Source organism: Syzygium oleosum, unplaced genomic scaffold, assembly GCF_021117445.2.
Source record: "Syzygium oleosum isolate NSW1041296 unplaced genomic scaffold, Sole_v2.1 Sole_v2.26, whole genome shotgun sequence".
NCBI lineage: Eukaryota > Viridiplantae > Streptophyta > Magnoliopsida > Myrtales > Myrtaceae > Syzygium > Syzygium oleosum.
In genome coordinates this window covers 3003545-3020221 of record NW_026607510.1, presented here as the reverse complement: position 1 = coordinate 3020221, position 16677 = coordinate 3003545, and the positions used below count along the sequence as shown (strand labels likewise).

The following is a 16677-nucleotide window of genomic DNA, read 5'->3' as shown; positions in this document are numbered from 1 at the left end:
CCGATAAATATATATTTTTCTAATTTTTTCATATATATATTTATTTACCTTTTAAATATATATATTTAAATAATAAAAGAAGCATTTGATAGTTCATTTTTATTCGGTTCCAATGGGACCAATCCAAAAATGCTTAGATATATTGATCCCGAAAATGCTTCCCGATTTCCTTTTGCCTTTACCAATTGGTCCCATTGAAACCGGACCGAACCGACGGTCCGGTCCGATTCCCGGTTCTTGAGTTGGACCAGATCGGACCGGAAACTGCTCACCCCTGCCGATAATCACGACATTTCAATTCTTGGGTCCAAACTCCAAGAAGCAGAGGGGGGGACACACTTAAAGAGGCGCAATGACTGCGGCCGCTCCAGCCGCGGTGGCTGTGTCGGTGAGCCGTCTGAGAGTAGTGGCCGCCTCCTCCTCCTCCTCCTCCGCCTCCTACTACTTGTGTAGCTCTCGAATGCCCATTTTCGCCAAACCCCATTTCCTCTCTCTTCCCTCCTCCGCCGCCTCCCGGGCTTTGGTCGCCTCCTCCGCCTCCATGTCGTACGATAAGGAGCTCGCAGCCGCCAAGAAGGCCGCCTCTCTCGCCGCTTCTCTCTGCCAGGTCCCGTCTCTCTCTCTCTCTCTCTCTCTCTCTCTCGCGGGTCTGGTCGCGTTTCGTTTCTTCTCCAATCCGCGGGGGGTTGAATTGGGTCGCTGAATGTATGTGGGCACGGTGGATTTTTGAGCTCTGGGTCGATTTGTCATGTTGGAATCGATGCCCCCACCTGCTCATTCGGGTGATTTTGGTGATGTCGGGTCGGATTGCTTGTGCTTGGTCACTGAACTGATGAGCGCAATTAAGGCGTTCGTGGTTTTGACCCCTCATGCTTATGCTCTGTTTCAATCCAATGAAATTTGGAAATCGTTCTCCTTTTCGTGGAGTATTTGTTCTCTTTTTCATGGAAATTGCTCTGCTTCAATCGAATGAATTGCTTATGCTTGGTCAATTAAGGCATTCGTGCTTTTGATCCCTCATGCTTATGCTCTGCTCCAAATGAATCAAATTTGGAAGTCGTTCTCTTTTTCATGGAATTGCTCTGCTTCAATCGAATGAATTTGGAAATTGTTCTCTTTTTCATGAATTTCGAAATGCTTATGCTCTGCTTCAATCGAATGAATTGCTTATGCTTGGTCGCTGTACTCGTGAGTGCAATTGAGGCATTCGTGCTTTTGATCCCTCATCCTTATGCTCTGCTCCAATCGAATGAAATTTGGAAATCGTTCGCTTTTTCGTGGAATAGTTGTTCTCTTTTTCGTGGAAATTGCTCTGCTTCAATCGAATGAATTGCTTATGCTTGGTCACTGAACTGATGAGTGCAATTAAGGCATTCGTGCTTTTGATCCCTCATGCTTATGCTCTGCTCCAATCGAATGAAATTTGGAAATCGTTCTCTTTTTCGTGGAATATATGTGGATAATCGTTCGTTCTTATATTGAGTTTTCTCCTGATGAAAAGGATCACTTTGTTTGTTGTTGAAATTCATCACTATCCCTTCTTGATTCTATTGTATTCGTCGACTTCAGTAACTTCTTTCTTTGCTCATTATCACCAAAGCTGTTTTTTTTTTCTCCTATTGAGGGGTGATGTTCTGTTTTCATTACGTACTTGCTAGTACACAGGTATTTACTCACTGTTCTATCTATTGCAGAAAGTGCAAAAAGAACTATTGCAATCGGATGTTCAATCGAAATCAGACAGAAGTCCTGTCACAGTGGCAGATTATGGTTGGTCTTCAATTCGATATTTTGTTTTTTCCTTGCTGGTTATCTTGATCAACAAAACTTGCTTCCTGTTCTGGTACGTTGTATATATATCTTCTTGAAGGCGACGATACTGACAATAACAGATGTCGATATGGACATGGGCGTTTCTGGAGTTAGTTTTAAAATCAGGTTGTTCAGTGGAATCACAAGCCCTCAGTAACGTATTTCATTTTACACGTAGAGAACTCCTGTGATTGAGAGTACTTGACATTTAGGAAGACCAAGATTTTGGTAAATTTGGAATCAGCGAAATCCTGTGAGTTGCATTTTGTAACTGGATAACCAGCCAGTCCACTAACCTGTTTCTAACACTGGGATAAGCTTTGTGCATCTATTTGGTCTTTCAAGAGCTCTTTAAACTAGTATATCTCTTGTAGTTGGATTTTGCTTTTTTATTTAAATTGTCTAATAATTCTACCATTGGCTTGATGATCTTCACGATTATCTACGAGAGAAATAATTCTAGATGCAAAATGTTCCATTACTCTAGTGAAGTCAGGAGAATGCAGGTAATCGTTTTGCCGATGTTCCTTATGTGTTGTTCTGATCGAGATGGCTTACAAAGTTCTCTTTTTTCTCAATTGCCTTGAGAATCCGTGCACTCCAGCCTCATTTTCATTTCTTAATCTTCTTTGCTATTTTTTTTTATTTTTCACTAAAATTCTGGTTAGGAAAAAGATCATGTCCTTCAGAACTATTGCTTGATTTGAATATTGAGTTGCTCAGTAAATGAATCATAGACCAGTTGTTCGTGTGCTGAAATGCATCCTAAAGGTTGGAAGGATTTCTCCTTTTCCTATTTGGAAAATGCAAAATTGTTTCTATGTTCTTCAGGGTTAGACATTTTTTGCAGATCAAACACAGTAGTATAACCCTTGACACTCTTTAACTCGATATATGCTGGGGTTTATTTTCCTCTGTGTAGGATTTAGAATTATGCAGGGGTTAGCTAAATTAAATAAAATAGTTGTAGTTGTCATCTAAAGGCCTTGTCCGGCACCTCTTAGAAGAAAATAAGATAGCTCATGCAGTCAATCTGATCCTGTTGAATGAATGATATATACACTGTAGAACACCGTCTGAAAAAGGAATGGTCTGACTCATGCATGAGAGCTTTTAGGCTTGACTTATTGAGGACTGTGATAGATTCCTGATGTGCATGCAGAGGATTGGATTTAACCTAAGTGCTTGATCTTTTTGACTTACTAATTGTTCCACTGCGGTGAAAGAAGAAAGCTTCTGATTAACTGCAAAGTATGTTTGTCGATAATATGTGACTGAGACATTTGGTTATTGAAGGGTCATGCTATAATAGCTTGTGGCGAAGCTTTGGTGAACCTGTGCATCTTGGGCCCTGCTTCTCATTTTCTCTTTTGCCTTTTGTCTTATCTTCTCTATTTGGCGCCAACCTTTTCTCTTATCTTATTTACCAGAAACTAGGCAAGTTAGTTCATGAGTATCCATTTGCTTCTACATGTTATAGGCTGCTTGGGCTAATGCATCTGGTTGTTTGGACAATCAGTGAATGCTTGTTCAATTGCTTAAATTTCTCTAGTTAATACACGTGTAATCGATCCTTTAAGCATGTGCATACCTGAGTTTCCAAGTTGTATACTTATTTGAGGGAGGCGCACCTAATAGGAGGATGCATGGAACTTTCTCCTGTATAACATCATATAATGTAAGGATCTATCAGTTATCCATATTTTGTTTTGTCTGAAGACAGTAAATTGCCATCCTCCTTCAGCCTTTTGGCCTTAATGGAGCGATTGTTGTGTTGCTGGTTGACAGGTTCACAGGCTATAGTTAGTTTTGTGCTGGAAAGAGAGCTTTCAGATGAACCACTATCTTTAGTGGCTGAGGAGGTTAGTATGTAGTGGTTTGTAATCCCCCAAGCAAAATAAAAATAAAGCTTAATGGTTAGTTCTGGTACCTCTATTTTTTGATAACATGGAAAATGCATCCTCAAAGTCTCTCACTCCTTTCAGGATTCAGGAGATCTTCGCAAGGATAGTGGAAAAGACACCCTCCAGCGCATAACAAAGCTTGTAAATGAAACTATTACAACTGATGGTTCATATAGTGCTTCTCCGTTATCAGCAGAAGATGTACTTGGGGCAATTGACAGTGGGAAGTCAGAAGGTGGTTCTTTTGGTCGACATTGGGTCTTGGATCCTATAGATGGTACAAAAGGGTGAGAAACCTATTTTGGGAGCATGAGCTCGTCTTTTATTTTCGACTTTCCTCTATAATTTATTCTCCAAATTTCAGTATCTGAGGATAATATAGGGCCTTGATGAGAAAACTCTTTCGGCAATTTTTATTTATTCTAAATGGAATACTCTTTGGCATAAGGTTATTCAAGCATGACGGATGGTGTTCATCAAAATTTTGAATAGAGAAACTGCTATAAAATGGCCTAGCCCTTGGAATCCTGTGTCATGGACTTAGAGGCATACACAAATTTCTTCTTTTGGTTTCTTTTGGATACGGGGTTGGCATTTCTTGATGATTTTGGTAAGAATTGTTGGCACAAGATGTATTATCTATATAGCCAATCAGTACTCATATCAGTCTTTCTATAATTTAAGATTTTAGTGATCTTTTATTTCAAGTTTTCTCGTTTGTATGAATCCTTATTTCTTCACAGCTGCTAGTAGCTGGGAAAATGAGAACTTCTCTTTGTTTCAATTACTAATTGATAAATTAATATTTTCGTCCTCCTGTCCTCAACATGCTGTGGCAAATCAAACATGTATTAATTCTACTGTCTCTATCTGCTGTTGTTTCTACGTGCCAAGGTGTTTCTACTTGGTGTTCATTGGTGCATGTGGAACAGGTGTTTTCTGTATTTAGTGAACAAGTGCTTTAAAAGAATTTCTACTACTTATTGGTGCAAAGTTTTGGTGTGAAGAATCTTTTGCCATACCGCAATATCTTGGTGATGAATGGGCACTTTAGGATTTTTCCGGACCGAATTCAGGCAACACTCACAGGATAAATAATTAATAATTCTTGGCACTCCAGGAAGTCTCTTTAACTGATGTGCGGGCCATTGCACAATTTTACAATACCTCCCTGTAATTATCATTTGTACCCTACATCATTGTGGATGCCTCATCGTACAGTCAATTTACTTTTGTTCTCTTTTGTAACTGCTATGATGAAGTTATTACTGATTTTGCCGACTCATTAGGTATCAACTAGTTTGGAAGGATTTATGCAATGCGATTACCTTGCAGGTTTTTAAGGGGAGAGCAATATGCAGTAGCATTAGCTCTATTAGATGATGGGAAAGTAGTATTGGGTGTCCTGGCTTGTCCAAATCTTTCGTTAGCATCTATCGCTGGGAATGTGACGTCAGAGAATGCTGTTGGCTGTCTTTTCTATGCAAAAGTTGGTTCAGGAACTTTCATGCAGTCATTAGATGGATCTTCACCGGTGAAGGTTGGTATAATTTTCTTCTACACCAATTTATCGTGCAAATAAATATCAGATTACATGGTCGAGTCCAAAAAAAAAAAAAAAAAAAACAAACAAACAGGTTCACCAGGACCATGTGCGCAAGGCCCTGTTCTCAATTCCTGCAGGCAGTGACCTTTTCTCATATAATTTCCCTCATCCTTTGGCATGTTCTGAGTTTAACTGCTATTGAACTTTGAGAGGAAAATCACATGTTCAATAAATTTCCAGGTGCATGTCAGTGATATTGGAAATTCTGAAGATGCATCATTCTTTGAATCATATGAGAAAGCACACAACATGCAGGATTTGACAAGCTCTATTGCAAGGGTAATACCTCTCTCTCTCTCTCCCTACAAGGTCAAGTGCAGCATAATGATCTTCAATAGATCTCTGAGGAAAACTCTCTGTAGCAGAAACTTGGTGTCAAAGCCCCGCCAGTGAGGATAGATAGCCAGGCCAAATACGGGGCTCTTTCTAGAGGTGATGGAGCGATATACATGCGCTTCCCTCACAAAGGGTACCGTGAGAAAATTTGGGATCATGCTGCTGGGTGCATTGTTGTTACTGGTACAGGAATTTCTCTCTTAGTTGTGCTTTCTCTTTTTAGAATGATTAGTCAGCTTTGAAAGTATCATAAGGGAAGAAAATGCATATTTATGATCTCTCTCTCTCTCTCTCTCTCTCTACTTAATTTATGGAACTCACGAAACTTGTGGATTGGGTAGCTCTAGTGTATGGATAGTGGCTACTCTGTCAATCAACATGTATATACCTTCCAACCCTATCACTATATTTTGCTCATCTTGACCTTTGACGCATCATAATGCGTTTTTAGCAGTGCTGTGCCTTTTGATGCTCGCTGATGAAAGTACTAGAAAGTTTTTGTTTTGTCCCTTCGAGAATAAGGGTTGTTTTATTTCTTAGTTCTTGCATTGAATGAAACTTTCTTTTATGAATCGCAGAGGCCGGAGGAGTGGTAATGGATGCAGCAGGGCAACCTCTGGATTTCTCCAAAGGGAGATACCTGGACTTGGACACCGGGATTATAGTTACCAATCAAAAGTTGATGCCATCACTCTTGAAGGCAGTAAGAGAATCCTTGGAGGAGCAATCTTCCTCCTTGTGATGCTGCTACACTACTCTTTTGTCTCTAAGGCATTGAGGCAACCTGTGCAATGTGGTGGGAAGGATGCGTTCTCTTCTGTGTCCTATCAACATTAAAATTAAGCTTTATTTCAAGGAAGTACAATAAGAGAGTTTGAGATAGAGGAATCATTCATCAAACACCGTTGTTTGACATCCTCTGCAAGTTATGAATATGAATAAATTCATTCGATGTGCTGAAGCTGAGAATGGCAGTAACAGCAAAAGCTGCTCTGAAATTTAATTCAGCTGAGAATAGTTCACCTGTTTGATCTTCAGCTTTATTGTACAAGTGAAAGGTACAAATCTTTCCTGTCCTTGTGTGTACCAACTAATTCAGAGTTGTTTGCCTTTTTATGCTTCCTAGCAGAAACATAACAGTGGATCATGAACTTTGTCGAATACATAGATGCTAATGTTCAAGACCATAGTGCCTAAACTCAAGACTTGGTGACCAAACCCGTCTAGCCAAAGCCCATGTTCAAGACCATATTGCCTAAACTCAAGACTTGGCATGGACATGGGACGTGGAGCGTTGAACTCGAGCATCTCGACTCAGGACCTTGACAACCAACCTAGGTCCCTCCTTAGTGCCCGTTTTCAGGACCACGAAGCTTGGACTAGGACTTGGCACAAAAACAGGATGCCAATGCTCATACCTAAAACCTGGGACCTAGACGATTTAACCGGAAACCCTGACGGCCCCGAGACCTTGAAAGCTAAACCTGTGACCTCAAAGGCTGGACTGAAGGCCTTGGCACCCGGACCCAAGACCCAGATGTCCTCTCAATCAAATCTGAGGGTCGGATATGAGACCTTAAAAGTCGAACTCAACACCTTGCTGCCCGATAGGAACTTGGCATAATGAATACGGAGGACTCGAATGGCGGACTTAGGCCCAAGACTTCGACGTCCTGAACTGAAACTAAGTCCATGACGGTCGGACTGGCTTTAACAACATTAGATATATTAAAAATGATCTATGGTAAATTGCCATTACGTTTTGTACTAGATGTTGAATATGATCTCATTTGTCTAAATCCTCAGTTCCAGAGCATTACGGACCGGTTCTAGTTTAGTGTAACATTACTCATTTTAAGATTATTATACCTTGAAACCATGAGTAAGAGCATTTTACCAGCACGAGGTGCTGCATGCGCTGTAGCGCTACGTTACATTATGAAGTTTGCGATCTTGTAAGCATCGGAACGCCCATCTTTTCGACTGTTTTAAGGAGCTTGGCTCGCTTTCGCCAACGTTGAGAATGGGGGGCATAGGAAACTCTTCGAGAACCGGAACAGTGACGGTGCGAGGGTCCCTGTTTCTCACTCTCGAACCTGGTCGTTCAAGAAAGTCGCGACATTTCCATTTCTTGAAAGGACGTGGCGATGCCGACCGCAAAGTCCAAGTCAAGAAGCAGGTGGACACGGAAGCAGTTGGGCTGCAGCTACTACAAGACAACGACTATGGCCGTGTCAGTTAGCTGTTGGACAGTAAGACTGTCGAAGACCCAAGTTCGTCAACCCCCCATTTCTTCTCTCTTCCCTCAGTCACCTCTTGGTCTTTGATCGTCTCATGCTCCTCCTCCTCCTCCATGTCGTACGATAAGGAGCTCGCCATCGCCAAGAAGGCGGCCTCTCTCGCCGCCTCTCTCTGCCAGGTCCATCTCTCTCTTCGTTCTGTTCAATCTGCGAGGGTTGAATTGCGTCGTTGAATGTATGTGGGCACGGTTGATTTTGAGCTTTGAGTCGATTTGTCATTGTGGAATTGATGCCCACCTACTCATTTAGGTGATTTTCGTAGTGTCGGGTCGGATTGCTAATACGTAGACTTCAGTAACTTCTTTCTTTGCTCTTTATCACCAAAGCTCTTTTTTTTTCGTCCTATTATGGAGTGATGTTCTCTTTTCAATATATACTTACTAGTACGCAGTTGTTTGCTCACTGTTCTATCTATTGCAGAAAGTGCAAAAAGAACTACTGCAATCTGATGTTCAATCCAAATCAGACAAAAGTCCCGTCACAGTGGCAGATTACGGTTGGTCTTCAATTCGATATATTGTTTTTTCCTTGCTGGTTATCTTGATCGACAAAACTTTGCTCCCTGTTCTGGTACGTTGTATATATATCTTCTTGAAGGCTACAATGCAGACAATAACAGATGTCGATGTCAATATGGACATGGGCTGGGATGAGTATTAAAATCAGTTTCAGTTTGTTCGCTGGAATCGCAAGCCCTCAGTAACTTATTTCCATTGTATACATAGAGAACTCCTGTGATTGAGGGTACTTGACATTTAGGTAGACCCAGATTAATTGGACTTCTAGACAGTTGTGAAAGCAAAATCCTATGGGCTGCATGTTGTATCTAAGAATGGGATAACCTTAGTGCAACTAATTTGTCTTTCAAGAGCTCTGCAAGCTAGTATTTTTCTTGTAGTTGGACTTTTATTTTTTTTATTTTCTAATAATTCTACCGTTGGCTTGATGACTTTTAATATTATCTACTAGAGAAATAATTCTAAATTATCTAAGGACTGAAAATGGAATGGTCGGACTCATGCATGAGAGCTTTAACGCATGACTTATCGAGGAACATGATTGATTCCTCTATCTGGCATGCTAATTGCCTTCCATAGCTCCTGTTAATATTTGGGTGGATGGGGTATGAACATGATGGGATTTAACTTAAGTGCTTGTTCTCTTTGACTTACTAATTTTTCCACTGTGGTGAAAGAAGCAAGCTTCTGATTAACTGCAAAGAATGTTTGTTGATAATAAGTGACTATGACAAATGGATATTGACGGGTCACGCTATATCAGCTTGAGGAGATGCTTTTGTCAACCTGTGCATCTTGCGCTCTGCTTCTCATTTCTCTTTTGGTGCCAGCGTTTTGTCTTTTCTTATTTTACCAGAAACTAGGGAAGTTTTTTCATGATAATCCGTGTGGTTCTACCTTTTATAGGCTGCTTGGGGTGTTGCATGGTCATTTGGACAATCAGTGAATGGTTGTTTTATGGTTTAATCTCTTTAGTTAATACACATGTAATCAATCCTTCAGTCAACGAAGCATGTGCATACCTGAGTTCCCAAGTTGTGTAATTATTGGAGGGAGGCATACCTAATAGGAGGATGCATGGACCTTTCTCTAGTATCACATCATATAATATAAGGATCCATCAGTTGTCCACGTTTTGTTTTGTCTGAAGAGAGTATATAGCTACCCTCCGTCAGCCTTTTTGCCTAAATGGAGTGATTGTTCCTTCACTGGTTGACAGGTTCCCAAGCTATAGTTCGTTTTGTGCTGGAAAGAGAGCTTTCAGATGAACCACTCTCTTTAGTGGCCGAGGAGGTTAGTATGTAGTGGTTTGTAACCCCCAAAAGAAAAAAAAGCTTAATGGTTGGTTGTGTTACTTCCATTTTCTGATAACATGCACCTTCAGATTCTGTCACTCCTTTCAGGATCCGCGAGATCTTCGCAAGGATAGCGGAAAAGACACCCTCCAACGCATAACAAAGCTTGTAAATGAAACTATTTCAATTGATGGTTCGTATGGTACTTCTACTTTATCACCAGAAGATGTACTTAGGGAAATTGACAGTGGGAAGTCAGAAGGTGGTTGTCTTGGTCGACACTAGGTCTTGGATCCTATAGATGGTACTAAAGGGTGAGCAACCTTTTCTGGGACCGTGTGGGCTTGTCTTTTATTTACTACTGACCTCTATCATTTACTTCTCGAAATTTCAGTATGTGAGAGTTATAGAGAGCCTAGTTTTATTTATTTCTGAATGGGATACTCTTTGGCATAAGGTAATTAAATCATGAAGGATGGTGTCCACCAAAATTTTGAATGGAGAAACTGCTATAATATGGCGCAGTCCTTGGAATTTCGTGTCATGTATTGAGAACATACATGTGTTTTTTCTTTGATTCTTGGATACAGTTTGGCATTTCTTGATGATTTTGGTAACAGGTGTTGGCACGTGAAGTATTATCTATATTGCCATACAGTATTCATATCATCTTTCTATTCTTTAAGATTTTCATGTTCTTTCACTTCGAGTTTTCTCATTGATAAAGTTATCTATTTCTTAAAATACTTATTTCTCCACAGCTGCTAGCAGCTGAGAAATTGAGACCTTCTATTCGTTTCAACTACTGATTGCTAACTGAATATTTTCATCCTCCTTTCCTCAACATGCGGTGGCAAATCAAACATGTATTGATTCTACTGTGTCTCTATCTGCTGCTGTTTCTGCATGCCAAGGTATTACTACTTATGTTCATTGGTGCATGTGGGATAGAAGTTCTATGTATTTTAGTGAACAAGTGCTTTATATGAATTTCTGCTACTCATTGGTGCATTGGTGCAAAGTTTGGTTACGAAGAATCTTTCGCCATACTGCAATATCTTGGTGATGAATGTGCGTTATTAGGACTTTCACTGACCGAATCTGTCCAACGCTCATGGGATAAATAAGTAATAGCTCTTGGAACTCCAGGAAGTCTCTTTATCAGATATGTGGGCCATTGCACATTGTAACAATTACCTCCCTGTGATTATCATTCGTATCCTTCATTGTTGTTGATGCCTCATCGTACGGTCAATTTACTTTCCTAGTGTTTCTGTAACTGCTATAATGAAGGTTATTACTGCTTTTTGCCAACTCATTTGGTATCAACTAGTATGGAAGAATTTATGCAATGAGATTACCTTGCAGGTTTGTAAGGGGGGATCAATATGCAGTAGCATTAGCTTTCTTAGATAATGGGAAAGTAGTGTTGGGCGTCCTGGCTTGTCCAAATCTTCCATTAGCATCAATCGCTGGGAATGTGCCATCAGAAAATGCTGTTGGCTGTCTTTTCTGTGCAAAAGTTGGTTCCGGAACTTTCATGCAGTCATTAGATGGATCTTCGCCAGTGAAGGTTGTTGTAATTTATTCTCACCAATTTCTTTCCACCTTTATCGTGCAAATGAACATCGGAAACCCTTGTTGAGTCAAAAAAAAAAAATGTTCACCAGGACCAGGTGCACAAGGCCCTGTCATCAGGTCCTGCAGGCAGTGAACTTTTTTCATATAATTTCTCCCTCATCCTTTGGCATGTTCTAATTGCTACTGAACTTTGAGAGGAACATCACATGTCAGTAAATGTCCAGGTGCATGTCAGTGATATTGAAAATTCTGAAGAAGCATCATTCTTTGAATCATTGGAGAAAGCAACCGCCACGCAGCATTTGACGATCTCCATTGCAAGGGTAATCTCTCTCTCTCTCTCTCTCTCTCTCTCTCTCTCTCTCTCTCTCTCTCTCTCTCTCTCTCTCTCTCCCCAAGATCAAGTGCAGGATGATAATCTTCATTACATCTCTGAGGAGGACTCTCTGTGGCAGAAACTTGGTGTCAAAGCCCCGCCAGTGAGGATGGATAGCCAGGTCAAATACGGGGCTCTTTCCAGAGGTGATGGAGCAATATACATGCGCTTGCATCACAAAAAGTACACTGAGAAAATTTGGGATCATGCTGCTGGGTGCATCATTGTTACTGGTACAAAAGTTTTCTCTCTCTAGTTCTACTTTTTTATTCTTTTTAGAATGATTAGGAAGATTTGAAGTTATCAGAAGGCACGAAAATGCATATTTAATGATATCTCTCACTCTCGGCCCCCGCCCAGCGGCTTCTCTCTCTACTTTTTTATTTAAGATACTTTCGAAACTGTAGTTTGAGTAGCTCTTGTTTAAGGATAGTAGCTACTCTGTAAATCACCATAGATATACCTTACGACTCTACCACTTTTTTTCGCTCGATTAGACCTTCGACGGATCATAATGCGGTTTTAGCAATAATAGCCGGTTGCTTTTCTGCATGCTCACTGACGAAAGTACTAGGGAGCTTTTGTTTTGTCCCTTTGAGAATAGGAGGAGTTTTATGTCTTGGTTCTTGCGTCGAATGAGACCGTCTTTTATGAATAGCAGAGGCCGGAGGAGTGGTAACGGATGCAGCAGGACAACCTCTAGATTTCTCCAAAGGAAGATACCTTGACTTGGACTCCGGGATTATAGCTTCCAATGAGAAGTTGATGCCATCACTCTTGAAGGCGGTAAGAGAATCCTTGGAGGAGAATCCTTCCTCATCGTGATGCTTCTACACTTCCCTTTTATCCCTAAGGCATTCGTGCAACATGTGCAATGCGGCGGGAAGGATGTGGTTTTTACTTTTTTCTGTCAACAACAAAATTTAGCTTTATTTCAAGGGAGCAGCTGAAAGTGTAACAAGAAAATTTGAGATGAAGCAATCATTCATCAAACATCCTAGTTTGATATCCTCTACAAGTTATGATTATGAATGAATTCATTCCGTGTGCTGAAACTGAGAATGGAAGTAACAGTAAAAGTTGCTCTGAAATTTACTTCAGCTGTGAATAGTTCACCTCTTTGATCTTCAGCTTTATTGCACAAGTGAAGGGTGCAAATCTTTCCTGTCCTTGTGGACAAATTACTTCAGAAGAGTTGTTTGACCTTTCATGCTTCCTAGCAGAAACATCACCGTGGATCATGAACTTTGTCGAATGCAAAAATGCTAATTTCAATAGATTTATATCATAATCAAGAAAACAAAATAATGGAACCTACACTACGACTAGACTTGTTAAACGGGTGGGTCGGGTCGGGTTTGGGTCGGGTCATAAATGGTCCGACCCAAATTGACCCATTAACCCGTTTATGACCCATTTATTCATAGTGTAAATATCTCGACCCATACCCGACCCGACCCGACCCATACCCAACCCATACTCGACCCGACCCATATTGCTAAAACACTTTTATATTTAACCTAATCTAGGAATACTTATTTCTTATGATTTTTTTTTAAAATTATACTGCTAAAACATTTTATGCAATACAAAACTAGTGAAAAAATTTTATAATTTTTTTTAAAATTGAGGTTCTGTTTGTTTTACGAAAAATGCTACATTTCTAAAAAATATTTTCCATAAAGTCATTATCCAAGAAAATAAAAAAAAAATTAATATTTTTTTATTTTTTAAATCGAATTTTTAATTATTTTTTATTTTTCTTTTTTTCTTTTTCCTTTATCTTTGGCCGATCGCCGGCCGCCGTGGCCGGCGACCGACCACAGGCGAGGACGAGCTTGCCGGAGGCCGGCGAAGCTCGTTCTCGCCGGAGGCCGACGAAGCTCGTTCTCGCCGATCTGGCGAGGCTCCAGCCTCGCCGATCTGGCGAGGTGGAGCCTCGCCCGAGGCCGGCGAAGCTCGAGCTCGCTAGCCTCGGGCGAGGTCGAGCTCGCCTGATCTCGGTGAGCTCCAGCCTCGCCGGCCTCGGGCGAGGCTCCACCTCGCCAGATCCGGCGAGGTCGAGCTCGCCTGAGGCCGGCGAGCTCGAGTCTCGCCAGATCGGCGAGGCTGGAGCCTCGCCACAGGTCAGCGAGGCTGGAGCCTCACCGGGATCGGGCGAGCCTCGAGGTCCCCGGAATCGGGCGAGCTCGAGGCTCGCCAGATCGGCGAGGCTCGAGCCTCGCTCGAGGCCGGCGAGCTCGAGCTTCGCCGGCCTCCGGCGAGGTCGTCCCGCCCCGGTGGCCGGTCGCCGTGGTCGACCACCAGCCGGATTAAAAAAAAAAAGAAAAAGAAAGAAGAGAAAAGAAAAAATAAAAAATAAAAGAAAAAGAGAAAAAAATAATTAAATTTTGATTTTTTTAAACATTTTTGTAAAGAGGGAGAGAGTGTGTGGATGAGTCTAGTAGGTGGGTTGGACATGGGTTCTAAACTCAACCCATTTAGACCCATTTATCTTTAAGCTTTAAAATTTAAAACCCATTTAAGATTGACTCTTTAAAATTAAAGTGACCCATATATGACCAATTTATTTTTAAACGGGTCATATATGGGTTTAAGACCCATTTTGACACCTCTAACTACGACCTTCGATCACCTTACTTGAAAAGAACGTAGATCAAGAATAACTACGATTGATTTGCTTTTCACTTAGATGATATTGGAGCCGGAGTGCGCTAAAGAGGAACATGAGGTGAGTGAAAAGCTTGGCCTGACACTACTTGACCGCTAAATTAAGTCAGACTCGGCATTTTTGCCGCGTCTTTTGGCACAGTCGGCATCTATTAGCCAGAAAAGATTAATTTGTCTAGAATCTGACACTAGAGAATACTACGAGGATCATGGTCGTATCGAGTAAAAGTACAAGGACTACAAAGTCTATGGGACTTAGGATACTCAGGTTCCATGTGTCGGGGGTGAAGATCCGATTGTTGGTGTTCCAAGTTCCATGAATGGTGAACCATGTTCAGGTTTCAGAGTCTCCAATCCGAGGGCCGAGAACTCGAGTTTGAGGGCTTGGGGACCTGATCTAGGGTCGCGGTTGGATCCCAACACATACATCCTAGATCATGGTCCGACGCCGCAGGTCTCAACCATTGGACAGAGGATCAGACAGAGTCCTTGAGGGGCTCGGGATCCAAACACCCGAACACGTAATTTTTGGAGATCGGTATCCCGTCACCTCAAACACGAGACCTTGGTGACCGAACCCATTGCCCATACTCAAAGACCTCAGCGCCTAAAACTCAAGACCTGGCATGGACATGGGACCTTGAGCGCTGAACTCCAGCATCTTGAATGAGGACCTTGACAGCCAACCCAGGTCCTCAGTGCCCGTTTTCAAGACCTTGGCGCTCAGACTAGGACTCAGCACCAACACCAGATGCCGAGGGCTAGACGCCAAAGCTCATACCTAAAGCCTCAATGGCCAATTCTAGGACCCGGATGATTTGACCTGAAACCTCGACGATTGTCCCAAGGCCTTGAAAATTAAACCTGCGACCTCAAAGACTGGACTAGGGACTTTGGCGCCTGGACCCAAGACCTAGACCAAGTCCTCTCAATCGAATCCGAGAGTTCCGAGTCGAGACTCAACAATCAAACTCGAGATCCTACTGCCCAATAGAAAGTTGGCGAATGCATATAGAGGACTCGAATAGTCGGACTTAGGCTTGAGAACTCGACGTTTAGAACCGAACCTAACTCCAAGACGGTCGGACTGAGTTTAATAACCTTAGGTATACTAAAATTGATTTGTAATAATGGTTTGCTAAGTAATTGCACATATCTTTTGTATTAGATGTTGTTGACTGGTCCATCTTATGTGGGGTCCAGTTGGTATAAAACAAAAACAAAACAAAAAAGAGAAAAAGTCAAAAGCAAACAAAGAAAAAGGGCTGCTGCTTTGTGCGGTGAGACTGCCCAACAGGAGAGAGAGAAAAGGTGAGTTTTTTACCGAGAGCTCACCGAGAGAACAGGGAAGAGCAGAAAGAAAAGGGGCACATCTTCGCGGTCTTGATTCAAGGGCCAAATGTTATCGAAATTAGTTCAAATTTTAGTATATTATTTGTGAGACCAAGGGCTACGAGTTGATCAGTTTCGTTCGTTGAGAATCTCTTCCGAATTCTTTAATTACGGCTAGAGTTTTCTCCTCAATTTATGTAAATTCACCTTTGTGGTGATGAAAATGATGTTGTATTGTTGATGTTGTGTCTCTAGTGTGTGACTAGAGAAGAACTTTGTGTATCATACTATTCTTGATGATTAGCAGAAGTTTTTGGGGCGGTCCGTGATTTTTCCCTTATTGGGTTTTCACATTAAATTTTGGTATCGTTGTTGCATTTGTCTCCTTATTATTACAAGGTTGAATTGTTGGAATATTGTTGGTTGTTGCTAGGATTAAGTTGATTTTGGTCGGTTTAATTGCGGGGGAAATATTGATCCTGGATTGGGCTTGGTTCTTGATGATTTGTTGCCTCGGTTCTCCCCAACAAAGTGGTATCAAAGCTAACGTTGAGATTCTAGTATTGAATGGAGAAAACTAGTGGCACCATATTTAAGTTAAATGTCTCGAATTACAACATTTGGAAGCCTTGGATGGAAGACATGTTATATTGCAAAGATTTGTTTGATCCCGCTCAGGATGACGAGGCTAAAGGAGATAAGGAAAACAAAGAATGGGAGCGCATGAATCGAAAAAAGGTTGGGTTTATTCGACAATGGATTGACAATAGTGTGTTTCATCGTGTTGCTCAAGAAACGAAAGCGGACACTTTGTGAAAGAAATTGCAAGATCTCTTTGAGAGGAAAACCCCACAAAATAAAGCTTTTCTAGTTAAAAGACTTGTGAATTTGAGATATAAGGAGGAAAGTAGTATGTCGGAACACTTCAGTGAATTTCAAGATGTTGT

The 16677-nt window shown here is 41.4% G+C and overlaps 1 protein-coding gene and 1 pseudogene across 1 annotated transcript; both read left to right on the top strand.

The window, feature by feature from the left end:
* The first annotated feature begins 323 nt into the window (after positions 1–323).
* On the top strand, positions 324–6619 carry LOC115682445 (SAL1 phosphatase-like). Its single transcript, XM_030606674.2, has 8 exons — positions 324–607; positions 1695–1770; positions 3601–3674; positions 3798–4003; positions 5052–5256; positions 5503–5601; positions 5688–5841; positions 6237–6619. Exons 1-8 carry the CDS (start codon positions 353–355, stop codon positions 6398–6400), a joined length of 1233 nt encoding a protein of 410 aa, XP_030462534.1. The 5' UTR covers positions 324–352; the 3' UTR covers positions 6401–6619.
* Positions 6620–7968: 1349 nt separating this feature from the next.
* On the top strand, positions 7969–12782 carry LOC115682447 (SAL1 phosphatase-like; annotated as a pseudogene).
* The last annotated feature ends 3895 nt before the right edge of the window (positions 12783–16677 follow it).

Coding starts and splice junctions, on each gene's coding strand:
- LOC115682445 (XM_030606674.2), top strand. CDS start 353: ATGACTGCGGCCGCTCCAGCCGCGGTGGCTGTGTCGGTGAGCCGTCTG. Junction 608..1,694: donor TCGCCGCTTCTCTCTGCCAG/GTCCCGTCTCTC, acceptor TATCTATTGCAG/AAAGTGCAAAAAGAACTATT. Junction 3,675..3,797: donor TATCTTTAGTGGCTGAGGAG/GTTAGTATGTAG, acceptor CACTCCTTTCAG/GATTCAGGAGATCTTCGCAA.